A 15,640-nucleotide genomic window follows, 5' to 3' on the forward strand; every position below is an offset into this window, starting at 1 on the left:
GTAAGAACGACATGCTACTGCACTTGTTTCGTGGTAGCCATTTAATTTTGTTATGTTGAAGCTAGCAATAAATAGTTCTTGCAGTCATGTTTTTGTATGTTTAAGTTGGTAACGTGTCGAATAGTCTGCTTTGAGCGTAAAATCACTTGTGTGCTGACTTTGCGTCCTTTATGTATGAGCTTAATTCCTCTGTTAAAATGAAAGTTTAAAAAAGAAATACATTTACACATTTAACCATAGCCGCGATTCTCTTAAATCCAATCTTGTCGACTGCACTTGAAGGCAGCATATGAGCTGAACAGGAGCAGAGGAAGAGTCCAGCAGCGTGGATATGTCGGACCCGGCGGCGCAGGCCTTGCAACCCCGGCTTCTCCAAGCCCAGTCAGCTGGGTCAGCTGGGTCCAGTACTGCTGCGACAGGCTCCGGGTCGGGGAACAGTGACCCTGCCAGACCGGGACTAAGCCAGCAACAGCGTGCAAGCCAGAAGAAAGCCCAAGTCCGAGCTTTCCCACGGGCGAAAAAGCTTGAGAAACTTGGCGTATTCTCCGCATGCAAGGTAGCTAGCTTAGCCAAAGTTCCCCACAACAAAGCACTCCTCGGTTTTATTAGCACTACTGTATATGGGGCCGTAAAAGATAGAGCAGTCAAAGCGGTGTTAGCAAAATCCGTATCAAATAGCACAACAACCTAACGTAATTAACTTTTGTAGCTAGCTTGCTAGCTAGCTAGACAGTCTCCTGGGCACTTGTGTTATTCGTATCTAACCTTTTAAAGATGCATGCATTATCAGCTAGCTCAAATTAACAGCTAAGTCACACATTGACGTACAAAACAGCGGCTCAGTTACTGTCTAAGTGTCTTTATATGGTGTAAAACGTGTTTTGTTTTTCTCAGGCAAGTGACACATGCAAGTGCAATGGATGGAAAAATCCGAATCCACCATCAGCCACACGTATGGACCTGCAGCAGCAAGCAGCCAGCCTGAGCGAGCCGTGCCGCAGCTGTGGACATGCTTTGGGTACAAACTAACCAACCACCATATATAATCCAGTACAACCCAGCCTTCCTCCCAATACAGCTACACTTTATCCCAGGGATTCCCTGCTTCAATATATTTGACACCTTTTATGTTCGTAGTCTGACTTTGCCACATGTAAGACTTATTTACTGCCCTGCTTACAGCTGATCATGTGTCCCACCTGGAGAATGTGTCTGAGGATGAGATTAACAGGCTGCTGGGGATGGTGGTGGATGTGGAGAACCTCTTTATGTCTGTTCATAAAGAGGAGGACACTGACACCAAACAGGTCTACTTCTACCTTTTTAAGGTAAGCAGAGGTAAAACAGATCAACCAATAAACGTGAGTTAATGTGCACAATGTTATTAGCCAAGTTTACCACAACAATTCACACTGTTCTTCCTTTCAACCCCATTTCCCTTAGTTGCTGAGGAAATGCATCCTGCAGATGAGCCAGCCTGTTGTCGAAGGATCCCTCGGAAGTCCACCGTTTGAAAAGCCCAACATCGAGCAGGTGATCATAAACTCAAAGCATCTGCAGGTCACATCATGATGTTTAACATTCCCTTGTCTCATATGTTTCTTGTGCTCTCTGTCCTTTTTAGGAATCGTATAGTTTTGTATTGTGACAATAGATGGTGTCATGTGTGCACAAGCTGTGTAAAATGATTTGTACCCTTTACATTCACGGTTCTCATCTTCTCTCGCCTCTTTTTTGTCACTCTTCTTTTCTGAAGGGGGTTTTGAATTTTGTTCAGTACAAGTTCAGCCACCTGGCACCAAAGGAAAGGCAGACCATGTTTGAGCTGTCAAAGATGTTCCTCCTGTGCCTAAATTACTGGAAGCTGGAGACACCAACGCAGTACCGCCAGCGCACCCAGAAAGACGATGGGACAGCGTACAAAGTGGACTACACCAGGTATGTGTGTGTGTGGGGGGGGGGGTTTGTTATTGTGTAGGATTTCTGTGTTGGAGGCTGATATCTGTCTTTACAATGCGAGTGTTTTCCCTATGATTCCCAGGTGGCTTTGCTACTGCCACGTTCCCCAAAGTAACGACAGCCTCCCGCGCTATGAGACCACTCATGTGTTTGGCCGCAGTTTGCTCAAGTCCATCTTCACAGTGACCCGGCGGCAGCTCCTGGAGAAGTTCAGGGTGGAGAAGGACAAACTGCTCCCGGAGAAACGCACACTCATCCTCACACACTTTCCTAAGTAAGGCCACACGCTCCTCAAGTCGTGTGTGTGTGATTCTGAGCTTTAATGCCAGCTGAAAAATGTTTACGCCTTTTCACCGTTTACATGAAACACTTAATTTACTTCCCTTGTTGGCAGCATCTGTCAGTGTTTTGCCTTTCAAATAATATTTGGCACTTAATGTCGTCAGGTTCTTGTCCATGCTGGAGGAGGAAATCTATGGCGAGAATTCGCCCATCTGGGAGGCTGACTTCACCATGCCGGCCTCGGACGGCACACAGCTGGGGCATCAGACGGGTGAGGCTGGTGTACGGCCTGATGGGCTTTCAATCACAAAAATAATCTTGTGATTTAGATTTTGGATTGTATTCACTGTGACTGCCATTAATGATGTCATCGGTAAACATTCAAAGATAAGATCATCCTTTATTCGTCCCACAATGGGGACATTTATGGTGTTACAGCAGCAAGTGGATAGTGCAACATTACAATAAAGGACATATAAAAATAAGTAAGTGACAAGCGTGTCTTAAAAAAATATGTATAGAACTAATAAGTGAACAATGTATTGTAAATACACAACAGACCAAATGAAAAAGTCAGCAGGTGTACAGCATGGATGAACCACCTGATGTATCGTATATAATAAGTATTGCGCATGTTGAGAAGTAAGATAGTGATAATGCATATGAATCAATAAGAGAAAAAGCTCGTCGGTGAGCAGGGAGCTACTGCAACAGGCTGCCACTCGAGCGGCGCCGGAAGAGAGGAAAAGACATATACATTTTTTCATCATGTATGTGATATCAGCATTATGCAGATAACGTATAAATGTGCAGAAATGACAGGTCAAGTTGTGCAATTCCAACAGTAACTTCCACTGTAAGGATTGTTGTTTCATTTTGGCATCACCTGAGGAAAGACGCGCTACGTCTCATCTATTGTGGGTCGTATTCTCTAATGATAAAACCCGTCCTTTTCCACTACTCACTGTGAGACTTTGCCAAAGCAAATGGAAGTGAATGCTCTTATGGTCTGCGAGCTGTAAACAGCTTCGTCAGACACCGACCTGGTGGAGGCAGAAAAATACTTGACAATAACTGTAATAGAAAAACTTGTTGGTCTGGTTTGCTTTTAAAGTTCATACACAGGCATCAGTATTAAACTGAGTCTGGTTCATAGCCAATTAGAAACAGAAATAAACTATAAAAAAAGAATATATGAAAAGTAATCTGAGTTGTCTGTCACAGTCACAATTCTGCTGTATGGATTGTATTAATACTTTTACCTTGTTCCTTCATGGCAGTAATCAGTCCTGCTGCAGTGTCCGGCTCCTCCTCGCTGCCGAAGGGGCTGAGCAGCATCTCCTCTCTGGGCAGCATGGACGCTGCAGGTGCAGAGCCGATCACAGGTGTGTGAGCTTTGATCTGCTTCTTAGATTCTCCAATAAATCTCTACCAGACCTTTAGTAGAATCTGTAGCTACATGGAGTAATGCTTAATATTGAAAGGATCTGTAAAACTGCACAGATTATTCAAGATTATTGCACTTCCCTAGTTTATGATTGTAAGAAAGCCTAAAAAATAACATGTTTTACTCTGCATGCTGCTCTTATTGCTTCCATCTGAGTTATATGACTGACTGTGCAGGAGAGAAGCGGAAACTTCCGGACGCGTTGACCCTGGAGGATGCTAAGCGGATCCGTGTGATGGGAGATATTCCCATGGAGCTGGTCAATGAAGTCATGATGACAATCACTGACCCTGCTGCTATGCTCGGACCAGAGGTAGATTGTTTAATCTCAGGTGACTGGTTAAGGGTACTTTGTTACACATTTAGACTCACAGTTTTTATGTTTATGTTGCTAGACTAATCTGCTGACTCCCAACGCTGCCCGTGATGAGACTGCCAGGCTGGAGGAGAGACGGGGCATCATAGAGTTCCATGTGATTGGAAACTCGCTTTCCCAGAAGTCCAACAAGAAGATCCTGATGTGGCTGGTTGGTCTGCAGAATGTCTTCTCTCATCAATTACCTCGCATGCCCAAAGAGTACATCACAAGGCTGGTTTTTGACCCGTAAGTACAAGTCTTCATAACAAGTGCTGTATGTGTTTAGGAGCTGGTACCCTGTTCTGATTTCTCCACCCTTCACAGGAAGCACAAGACCCTCGCCCTCATCAAAGATGGCCGCGTCATCGGTGGAATTTGTTTTAGGATGTTCCCCACTCAGGGCTTCACGGAGATCGTTTTCTGTGCCGTCACATCCAATGAGCAAGTTAAGGTAACTTTTCCTCTCTTGTGACTGCTCCGTTAGGAGTCTTAAAGTAAGACCGACCTGCCCTTTATCTGTAGTTTCTCCTCAGTCTTTGGTCAAAGGGCATGTCTGGTTTAGCTGCTTTTGTCCATCTTACATGTCAGAATAAACACATAACAATGAAAAGCCTTGTTAAAAAAAGCACATTTCTGATTGTCCTGTCTTTGTTCTTTTTAATGTCAGGGATATGGTACCCATCTGATGAACCACCTGAAGGAGTATCACATCAAACACAACATCCTCTATTTCCTCACGTATGCTGACGAGTACGCCATTGGCTACTTCAAGAAGCAGGTACTGCAGCCGGGACCTGCACATTAGCTCTGCCCCGTCCTCATCCTCCGCCTTGTCCTTTCGGTAATGATTTCTTTCCTCGCAGGGCTTTTCCAAAGACATCAAAGTGCCGAAGAGTCGTTACCTGGGATACATCAAAGACTACGAGGGAGCGACCCTCATGGAGTGCGAGCTGAACCCGAGAATCCCTTACACTGAGCTCTCTCATATCATTAAAAGACAGAAGGAAGTAAGTGAGGCTGAGAGATCACCTCCATAAAGCAAAGGCATGAATTCTACCGTGTTTTTCATAGACATTAATCTTCACTGTTACAACAGATTATAAAGAAGCTGATTGAGAGGAAACAGAGCCAGATCAGGAAGGTTTACCCAGGTCTCACCTGCTTCAAAGAGGGTGTGCGACAGATCCCGGTGGAGAGCATTCCAGGCATACGTGAGTGTTTGGGTTGTGTCCAAAAAAAATATTTAAAAAATCAATTTTATCGCATTACTTGCGTGTCTTTTTCTTGCAGGGGAAACGGGCTGGAAACCCAGTAACAAGGACAAAGGGTAAACTTCAAGCATTTGTAGTTTCGATCACTTTTCTAGTGTGGAATTGCTTGTGTTGAGCTGATGTTACGGTCAGGCGCTCTGACAGCCAGGCGTGGTGTGCTGATGTACTAAGGAGTGTGGTACTTTAAACCTTACGTTAACTGTGTGGTTAAAAGTTCAGTCTGCTCACCTGAGTCATCATAAACAAATACAAACTTTTTTTAATCATAATTCATGTTAAAGTTATGAGGAAGTATGAGCTCAGGAATGAATCAACCCCATGTCTTATTACTTGCCAGTTCTACAGCCCTTTAGGTACTCGCTGAACAAAGAGTCAAAGTTAAAAATCAACCTAACACAAGCTGGCTAACTGAAAGAGTCATTTATATTCCACAAACACATTTCGGTGCAGGGCCTTCTCATAAACTCTGATAGAAGGCTGAAAGCTTGTCTGGTATCCAATGAGAGCTTGAAATAGTAGATTGTCGGCCAATTAAAGATGCTGCACCCCTAAGGCTTTAGTTTTAGTGTAGTTAATATTTCACTCCTTATCTTTCCACGTTTTGCAGGAAAGAGGTGAAAGATCCTGATGTGTTGTACAACATGTTGAAAAACCTGCTGGCCCAGATTAAGGTAAGGTGCACCTGTTGACACCAGATGGATAGACACCACAGTAGTAACAATAACAGAGCCTAACCAGGACTTATCTCCACAGACTCACCCTGATGCTTGGCCCTTCATGGAACCAGTGAAAAAATCCGAGGCTCCAGATTACTATGAGATCATCCGCTTTCCCATCGGTGGGCCAGCATCTCTTTGAATACTCTGTGATTTAAACTTTGTAATAAGGAAGTTGAAAAGCTGCAAACTATTTATGGAGTTCTTCTGAATTCAGATTGATCGTTTTCCTCTTCTCCACAGACCTGAAGACCATGACAGAGAGGCTGAAGAACAGATACTACGTGACCAAGAAGCTTTTCATTGCCGACCTGCAGCGGATCATCAGCAACTGTCGCGAGTACAACCCTCCAGACAGCGAGTACTGCAAGTGTGCCAACACCTTGGAGAAGTTCTTCTACTTCAAATTAAAAGATGGAGGCTTGATCGAGAAATGAACTTTTAAACAGAATTATTTAACAGACGAAGAGCGACTCTCACAGCCGCCGCACACCGAGATGGAGCAGATCACGAGGAGGACATTGCTAGCTATTGTCATATCTGAGTTAATAAAAGGGTATGTACACGACTGACAAACTGAACAAGGGAATTTCTGGACTTGAACAAATCTAACGTAAGGGGGTTGTTTGGAAATATCAGAGCCTGTTGAGCATTACAAGAGTATCAAAATGGCATTACCTTTCCCCTTAAAGTTATCTTCTGTTTTCCAATACTCACACTTAATAATCTACATATACATGTTTCATTGAGTGTACCAAAGTTATAGGTCCAAGTCATAACAAATCCACACTCCATCGTTATTTAAAGTATGATTGACCCGGTTTTGTCATATTTACTGCCATTCGTTCATTCCAATTGCTTAAAACTCGTCACTGGAGCAGATGTATACATAGTGTCGAGTTGTTTTCATAGAAACTGGACCTCGGGACCTAAAGCCACGTTGCCTTCCGTTACTGACAGACACTTGAACATCCCAGCCATCCTCATGGGTTTAAACAGAAATGTTCTTTGAGGGTTAAAGTCCTGAAATACTCGGCGCTGAAAGACGGGCATACTCAGATTTTTGTGTTGTCTTGAAACTAATAAATCAGTGATTGGTTAAAAAATAATCTAATACAATTGATTAGGTGTTGGAAATATTGAATATTTACTGGTTTAAACTCCTCAGAAGTGAGGATTTGTTTTTTCACTTTAGTGTAAATTCAATATCTTACGATATTTTTTGACTTTTTGTCTGAGAAAAAGTGTTTATTTGGCATTAGGAGCATTGTTTTCACATTATTTATTCAAAGCAAACAAAGACGTTCGTTTCAGCCCCACTCTGAGAACTCTTGAGAAACTGCTTGTGATGGACTGGGCATCAAATTTTTTTAGCACTTGTGTGCTAAACAAAATAATTTCCCCAATCGTTGCCTTCAAGAAAATATAGTTGTTTTTTTTCGAGTTGACAACATAAAATAAACTTTATTCTTACAGTGAACGTGAAACATTCTGTTGATACAATTTTCCACAGGCAGGGTTTTATTCCAAACTTTTTCCATGAGGTCACACAGTAGTGTAGCTTGTACCATGTCACAGGTGATACTGTCGTCGCTGGCATTGATTTTTTTCTTTTGCTAGACTTGTAGTACTGTCACTTTCACATTTTTGTCACAGTTTACTGGATAGTTCTGTTGGTGAGACCTAAACGTGGAGAGGGACTCCTGCTGTGTTTGAGATCAGATACTATATACTACATACTGCATTCTGCGTTCAGTGGTAGTATGTAGTACGGAGCTGTTCAGAATAATTTTGCAGTATGCTGAGTTTCCAGTTTTGGAAAGCGGAAGTAAATGGCCGGACAAAAGCAAACTGCAGATTCTTTAGCTATAGCGCCCCCTTCTGCTGCCGTCTGCCATTTTAACTGCCACTGTGATGTTCCATCCGTTTGCATTGTGGGATACAATAGGCAGGGTAGACTGGTCTGATTGCATACTGGAGATTTTTTCCGAGTTAGTACGACATCCGGGTATTTTTGGCATACTGCAAATGTTGCTTTTGTTTGCATACTACATTTTGGCCAAATCAGTACGTACTGCTAGTATAGTATAGCGTTTCAAACACAGCCAGAGTCCTCTTAGTGATTCTGATAACTTTGGTTTAAACAACCCAACACAAGTTGTAGTTCATGCATGGCAGGCAGTTTACAAATTGAATTCCTGAAACTTTTAGCCACAGTTGTTGCAGTTTTGTTTTACAGTGTTACAAACATTGTGATGGACATCGTTGTTCAGCGGTCAGTGTCAAATGGAGTGCTTCCTGAGACGCATCCACTTCTCTTATGGGAAGTAACTGTCCCATGCTGGTTGAGCCTGCTTGTTGAATGTCCCATTGACTTGTGTATATGTGTTCGTGTGCGAGCGTGTGTCTATTTTGTACTTGAATGATGACTAGCTTTGGATTAATGAAGTGATGTCAGTGTTGCATTATTCAGGGTTGTCACTTGCATTCTTGTCCCTCAATCTACTTATGCTGCATTTCAGATTTTCTTAAAGGTCAGTCTGGGTGAACTTTTCACCTGTTGGAGGATGGCTACTGTCTCTAGTTATACATGCCATTTACTGTAACTGTAATACTGTTCATGACAATAAAGGTTTTTTTTTTATAAACAAGTCTTAAATGTGCAGGTGGTTTCTAAGTTGTGTGGGAACATCACTTACCTGTTAACCGTAAAAAAAGATGGGTGTGAACTCTGACTCCAGTCACACCTGCATCAAGGTTTTGGGGATTTCCAACAAAATAAGACCTGCAAGACAACTTTTCATGACTGATGCAGACAAAAGACTGCTCATAAAAACGATGAACAAGTTTAGGCTTCAGGCTGACATGCAGGTCAGTAGTTTTGTTTGTTAGGAATTGAAACAGATGTGGAAAACAAAACTAAAAGTATCCTTTTTCCAGGACAGAGAAACATCCAATAAATGATTACACACGTACAACATAATGAGGACAGCTTCTTCTTTTTTGCATGTTATTATAGTACATAAAAGTTGTTTAATGCCCGAGTGTCCAAGCTGTCTTTATTTTTAAGTATAAAAATTTCACTTTAAATTTACTAAATTTATGGAACACATTTTAAAGCATTACTTAATATGGTGAAGACAAGTATCTTTTAGGACATATCTGTAAAATGTAACGTTTGTAGTATGATCTGATTATTACCAAGAATCACTTCTCTTGTACCTTTTTTTTCCCCAGTGTGTAGCAGCAGGGCGTAGGTTTCATTTTATTGTGATGAAGCGAAAAGGCAACAGGCAGGGCCCTGTTAGGGTACACTGCCTACAGTTAGCAGTGGCTTGTGCCGTTTCAAGCCCGATAACATGTAGGTAGGGTTGGGTTACTTTATCTATACCTGTAGGTAGATTTTGTTTACAGTGAGTGAGTCGGCCTTCTTTCACACTCACACTCACACACACACACACAGTTCATTATGCAATGACTGTAAGCGCTCGGTCATTGCATAATGAACACTATCGGTTGTTGCTCATGAGCCTCCCTCAGCTGGGCCACTTTTCTGACTTCAGATAGCTTTCGTTTCCGGGTCTCTGCGACACACAGCTGATCTGAACAGAATTTAATACTCCAACTTTACTATGTGGAGGCACTGGACGAGGAGAAACTGCAACACACACAGCTGACTGGTGAGATTCTTTAATATACAGTGATTCAGCATGCAGGTCTCCCAGATTACTTACTCTGCTGTTGGCCACTTTACCTGAACCTAGCCAGACCTTTTGGTGTTGTACGTTGAAGTTTTGTAAATTATGTCAATTCTGTTTTATCGTGTTGTGTTGTCAAACAGTAGGAAAGCACAAGATGGCAGATTTTGGACTGTATGCGTACCAGGAGGAAGTAGTTGAAAGGGCTCTTCAGAGGGAGAACATAATCATCTGGCTGCCGACGGGAGGTGGAAAGACTCGTGCTGCTGTGTATGTGGCCAAGAGACACCTGGAGACCACGCCGAAGGCTAAAGTGATGGTCCTGGTAAACAAGGTACACACGATGCACACAACAGACGGGCAGGCCGAGTCCACAATCATTGCATAGTTATAAAATAAACAACACAATGTGTTTTGGATTTTAACACTGTAGGTTCACCTGGTAGACCAACATTATAACAACGAGTTCAAGCCTCACCTGGGCAGTGACTACACCCTGAAGCCAGTCAGCGGAGAGAGTGAGGATAAGGACTTCTTCGGAGAGGTGGTGAAGAAATATGATGTGGTCATCTGCACAGCCCAGATTTTATACAATGCTATGATAAACATGGAAGAAACCAAACATGTCGAGCTCTCAGGTCAGTGAAAGTGAGCTTAAACATGCTTGATTGATTATGATGGTGTTTCTTATTGCCTTTAAATATAGATTAAGCTTTGATGCATTCATGGTTCTTCACAGATATCACTCTACTAATAATTGATGAGTGTCACCACACCAACAAGGAGTCAGTCTACAACAAAATAATGAGTTGCTACGTGGAGAAAAAGTTAAATGGAGAACAACCGTTGCCACAGATCCTCGGTCTTACTGCATCACCGGGGGCAGGGGGCGAGACCATCCTGGAAAATGCCGTGGAGCATGTTCTGCAGGTCAGGGTTTCACATGATTTGTCACTATATGAGCTGGTCTGCCTGATGTCTTTATCTCTTCTTCATCATCATTTGTCTCTGCCTCTCAGATTTGTGCAAACCTTGACTCTGCAATAGTCTCAACTAAACACTTCATGCCTGAGCTAAAGAAGAAAGTACCAAGGCCCACGAAGACGTTTGACATTGTGGAGAAAAGGCGTCTGGTCAGCAAATTTCTTTCTTTCCTCTTTTAAAACATTAAAACCACTTTTTGCAGACAAACAGATGATGCGGTAGACCGTAATTAAAACACCCCAATAATTACTTCACCACCTAACCAGAGAACATTTTTTCTTTTAGGATCCATTTGGGGATCATCTGAAGAGGATGATGCACAAAATCCATGAGTACATGCACGTCCCTCCAGACTCCAGCCTGCGAGAGTGTGGCACACAAGAGTACGAGTTAGACGTGGTGTTGCTGGAGAAGCGAGGTTAGAACACAGTTGTTTTTCTGGTCCTGTAATAACATGCTACCGTTTTAAGCATACTCTCTTACGGGGGCAAAGAGAACATGTGTTGATGCACTCACATTATTTGTGTATATTTGCATAAGGGGTAAAAGAGCACAACAGACTGCTAGCACAATGTGCACTCCACCTCAGACAGTACAATGACGCCCTGCTCATCAATGACACCCTGCGGATGCTGGATGCTTATCGCTCCCTGGAGGAGTTCTACATCCCCAAGATCGAATCAACATTTGACGGAACAGACATTTTCCTGGTAGGACTTTTCCAAGGTAGGAACTGGAGATACAAGTTAGTTTTATTTGTATGTTTGGATGCAATATTTGTATTCATGTTTAGACAATGCTTTAACTTTAACACACTATGCAAGTGATAATAAATGTTGCTGTCACTTCTCACAGAGAATCAGGTGGAGCTACGGAGACTGGCAAGTGATTCTCGATATGAGAACCCAAAGATGTTCAAACTGGAGAGCGTCCTGCAAAATCACTTTGGTCCAAATGTGGAATCAAGAGGAATCATCTTCAGTAAGACCAGACAGAGCACCCGCTGCCTAAACGACTGGGTCCTCACCAATAAGGCCTTACAGGAAGCCGGTATTAAGGCGGCCATCCTCACTGGCGCCGGCAATGGCGACAGTCACATGACACTGGTGTGTAGATATATATTCCTTACATATTAGATACAAAACATTCAGATTCAGTAACAACGTGTGTTTCTGTTTGTATGACTCTGTCCTTTCATGCTTTTATGTGCATTCTTGCAGAATGAGCAGGGGGACACAATCCGCAATTTCCGCGAGGGTAAACTCAACCTCCTGATCTCCACCAGTGTGGCTGAAGAAGGCCTCGACATCCCTGAGTGCAACCTGGTGGTCCGCTATGGACTGCTTACAAATGAGATTGCCCAGCAGCAGGCCAGCGGGCGTGCCCGAGCCAGACACAGCCAGTATTCAGTGGTCGCAGAGGAAGGGGGGCGGGAAGTGCGCCGGGAGAAAACCAATGAATATCTGGAAGAGCTGACTGGGAAAGCGATCGCAAAGGTCCAACAGATGAGCCTCCAAGAGTTTCGCAGAAAGGTGAGAGTGTGGAACTCTTTCAACCTTCAGCCCTTACTCTCACTGCCACAGTTTCTGCCATCACCTTTTATTCTTCTTTGTCTCCAGATAACTAAGCTACAAAAGCAGGCGGGTGATTTGAGAAAAGCTCAAGAGAGCAAAGAACTGGAAAAGAGGAGTCTCCACACTGCTGCTAGTGTCCAGCTTTTGTGTCGTAACTGTTTGAAGACTGTGGCTTCTGGCAGTGACGTCAGACTTGTTGACAATGAACACTATGTCAACATCAATCCTGAATTTAAGTGAGCTTAACTCTATGTGGTATAGAATTTTCATGCAAAAATCTTTATGAACTGTGTTTTGCTAATCATGGCTCATCCTCGCCCTCAGGAGACACTACAAAGTTGGCGAGCAAAAGATGATGGACAGGACTTTTGAGAACTGGGAGCCTGGGTGTAAAGTCAGATGCAATAATGGGAGCTGCAACAAGGTACAGTGGGCCATCTGACAAATATTCCTTTAAAAGTAAGACACAGGCTCTATCCTGCTTCAGGCAGCTCATAAATAAAGCTGTTGCTGATGCTTGTGTTGGGCTGTGGGTCTTATTTTCATTAATTTCACAGAAATGGGGATTTCAGATGAATTACAAGAAGATTGCTGTGCTGCCCAACATGGCCATTAACAACTTCGCCCTGGAGACGCCTGACGGCCGTACAACCAAAAAGCAGTGGAAGGATGTCACTTTCACAGTTGAGAAATTCAGCTTCAAAGAATACTGCCAAGACAACTTCCCTGACATCTTTGATTGAAACATAAACATCTCATAGCTCTCTGGGGGTTTTATTTATCCCATTTTCATGTCTTTTTTTTCATCCAGTTGAAAGAATCCAACATTGTCCTGTTTAAGATGCTAATGTATGATTTCTTGCTGGCTTACATGCACAAATGAATGCTAGCTTACATGCTAGCATTCATTTGCGCAGAGGTCGGAGCGATCATTTCTGATGCTTTCGAGGAAGTCAGGAAATCTGACTGCTGAACGGCTTTCATGACACCGTCAGGGAATTGATCGCAACTTGAATTTTAGATCTAGAACGGATTGTTAGATGTTAGCATGCAGATGTCTGTTTAAAGGGATTAATAAGAAGGTAAATCATCATCAGATAGCCGCTGATGGGAGCCGGGATTCATCATCATTACTTCGCATCACGTTCCGCCTGCTTTTGCTCTCCACACAGACCGTTTTTCCTGCATAAGCCACAGCTTGCTGATATATGATTGGTCAATATTACTCGGACTACGAGCATACTACAAACGGAAACCACAACAAATGCCATCCCTAAAATCCACGTCCCTGCCTACAGATTCTACATTTCTATGTAGAATTTGTAAATAGCAATTACACAAACCTTAACCATCACAAACACTTGACATGTCTTCACAAAGATGATTCCTCATGAGCTGTGTTTTAGATAAATGTTAATGTTTTCAATTGGCAACTTTATTTGAACAACGAATGCAGCAGTATACACTGTTTGTCTGTGGTATAATGTAAGATACTTTTTTATCTATAAACATTTTAATAAACATTTCTATTTGAAATCATTTTACATATTTCTTTGTATTCTTTATATTTGCATACTACATACTACATTTTGGCCAAATCAGTACGTACTGCTAGTATAGTATAGCGTTTCAAACACAGCCAGAGTCCTCTTAGTGATTCTGATAACTTTGGTTTAAACAACCCAACACAAGTTGAAGTTCATGCATGGCAGGCAGTTTACTGAAACTTTCCTGAAACTTTTAGCCACAGTTGTTGCAGTTTTTTTTGACAGTGTTACAAACATTGTGATGGACATCGTTGTTCAGCGGTCAGTGTCAAATGCAGTGCTTCCTGAGACGCATCCACTTCTCTTATGGGAAGTAACTGTCCCATGCTGGTTGAGCCTGCTATTTGAATGTCCAATTGACTTATTACTTATGTATATGTGTTTGTGTGCGAGCGTGTGTCCATTTTGTACATGAATCATGACTAGCTTTGGATTAATGAAGTGATGTCAGTGTTGCATTATTCAGGGTTGTCACTTGCATTCTTGTCCCTCAATCTACTTGTGCTGCATTTCAGATTTTCTTAAAGGTCAGTCTGGGTGAACTTTTCACCTGTTGGAGGATGGCTACTGTCTCTAGTTATACATGCCATTTACTGTAACTGTAATACTATTCATGACAATAAAGGTTATTTTTTTATAAACAAGTCTTAAATGTGCAGGTGGTTTCTAAATCAAAATAAGACTTGCAAAACTATTTTAAACTTGTGACATATTTTCATGACTGATACAGGCAAAAGATTACTCATAAAAACGACAAACAAGTTTAGGCTTCAGGCTGACATGCAGGGTACCGTTTCAGAAAGCCGGTTTAGTGAAAACCCCGGGTTTGTAAGCCCTGAAATGGGGGAAACCTCGGGCTTGCCGTTTAAGAAAGAGAGGTAACTTCAACTCTGGGTTGGTTACTAGGGTAACTGTATCTGTGAACCTAACCTGGTCGGGAGCAGGTTTTCTTCAGGAAACTCAGAGATTCGCTCTGTCTCCTCCCTCTAGGCTATAAAATCCTCATTCGACTCCTCACTCATTCAGCCCGTGTCACGCGTGTTTGAGCAGTTGCCATATAAAAAAAACAAAACGTTGCGTCTCTGTGGTGCTCTGACCCCTTTGCAAAAGTCTTTTATTAATTATAATAAAATATCTATATATCTATGTCAAAGTCATCATTTGGAGATTTTCCACCCCCACTGCCGAAAGCACTCAAATAAGACAAATGAGTCATTTATTTGGTCCTCTTCATTTCCTACAAATACAAAAGCAGCGGTTAATTAGCCTATTGGAACAATATATATAAAAACTAACACAATTCAGTTTAATCAACTAAACAGGATTTAGGTGAGAGGACAATGTATGTGAAATCAGCATTATGTTAGGGATAAAGCTAATGCACATTAAAACAGCCACTGAATGATATTTTCTTGTTTAATATTTAAAATATGATTGAAGTGAGGTTCAGCCATGAGCCTATTTTGCCTAAGCCTTACCTTTGAATGATGTGCTTGTATTTTATTTTTAGCTGCTTCAATCTGTGTTTTCTCCCGCTGGATTGCACCTAAATTAATATCAATTTTAGCTTCCATCCCATTCCAGTCGTGATTAAATATTAAATAAATGCACCAGTTCAAACTTACGAGTTCAATCAAGCAGCAATTTCTTCCTACGACGCTTATTGCAGTTGCAGCCGTGTTACTTTGTCTAAAAACATGCTCGTATTCGCTGTACGTCCGCATGAGGATTTTAAGTTCCACTGGTGTGACGTAGGAGGACCTTTTTTTGTGTACCGTTGCCATGGTGAATAGTGGCATCGGGC

The 15,640-nt window shown here is 42.3% G+C and overlaps 2 protein-coding genes across 3 annotated transcripts; both read left to right on the forward strand.

Annotated features, from left to right (window-relative positions):
* Positions 1-331: 331 nt before the first annotated feature.
* Positions 332-8,675, forward strand: kat2a (K(lysine) acetyltransferase 2A). The gene is made up of 18 exons (XM_069676280.1): positions 332-556; positions 895-1,018; positions 1,183-1,328; positions 1,444-1,533; positions 1,757-1,938; positions 2,042-2,233; positions 2,406-2,512; positions 3,522-3,626; positions 3,865-4,001; positions 4,084-4,292; positions 4,371-4,497; positions 4,714-4,824; positions 4,910-5,053; positions 5,143-5,257; positions 5,337-5,373; positions 5,925-5,988; positions 6,071-6,155; positions 6,277-8,675. The coding sequence occupies exons 1-18, from the start codon at positions 332-334 to the stop codon at positions 6,468-6,470; spliced, it is 2,394 nt and encodes a 797-aa protein (XP_069532381.1). The 3' UTR covers positions 6,471-8,675.
* Positions 8,676-9,631: 956 nt separating this feature from the next.
* Positions 9,632-14,474, forward strand: LOC138604473 (ATP-dependent RNA helicase DHX58-like). Of its 2 annotated transcripts, none has more exons than XM_069676417.1 (12): positions 9,632-9,713; positions 9,875-10,065; positions 10,165-10,369; positions 10,471-10,661; positions 10,751-10,864; positions 11,001-11,133; positions 11,256-11,441; positions 11,571-11,821; positions 11,936-12,247; positions 12,335-12,525; positions 12,614-12,713; positions 12,847-14,474. In XM_069676417.1, exons 2-12 carry the CDS (start codon positions 9,889-9,891, stop codon positions 13,030-13,032), a joined length of 2,046 nt encoding a protein of 681 aa, XP_069532518.1. In that variant the 5' UTR covers positions 9,632-9,713; positions 9,875-9,888; the 3' UTR covers positions 13,033-14,474. The 2 variants fall into 2 exon arrangements, with proteins under 2 accessions (XP_069532518.1, XP_069532519.1); XM_069676418.1 differs by having other exon boundaries at positions 9,878-10,065.
* The last annotated feature ends 1,166 nt before the right edge of the window (positions 14,475-15,640 follow it).

This window comes from Semicossyphus pulcher, unplaced genomic scaffold, assembly GCF_022749685.1.
Source record: "Semicossyphus pulcher isolate SPU_LCO1_2020_fin unplaced genomic scaffold, fSemPul1.0.p SCAF_25, whole genome shotgun sequence".
Taxonomy (NCBI): domain Eukaryota; kingdom Metazoa; phylum Chordata; class Actinopteri; order Labriformes; family Labridae; genus Semicossyphus; species Semicossyphus pulcher.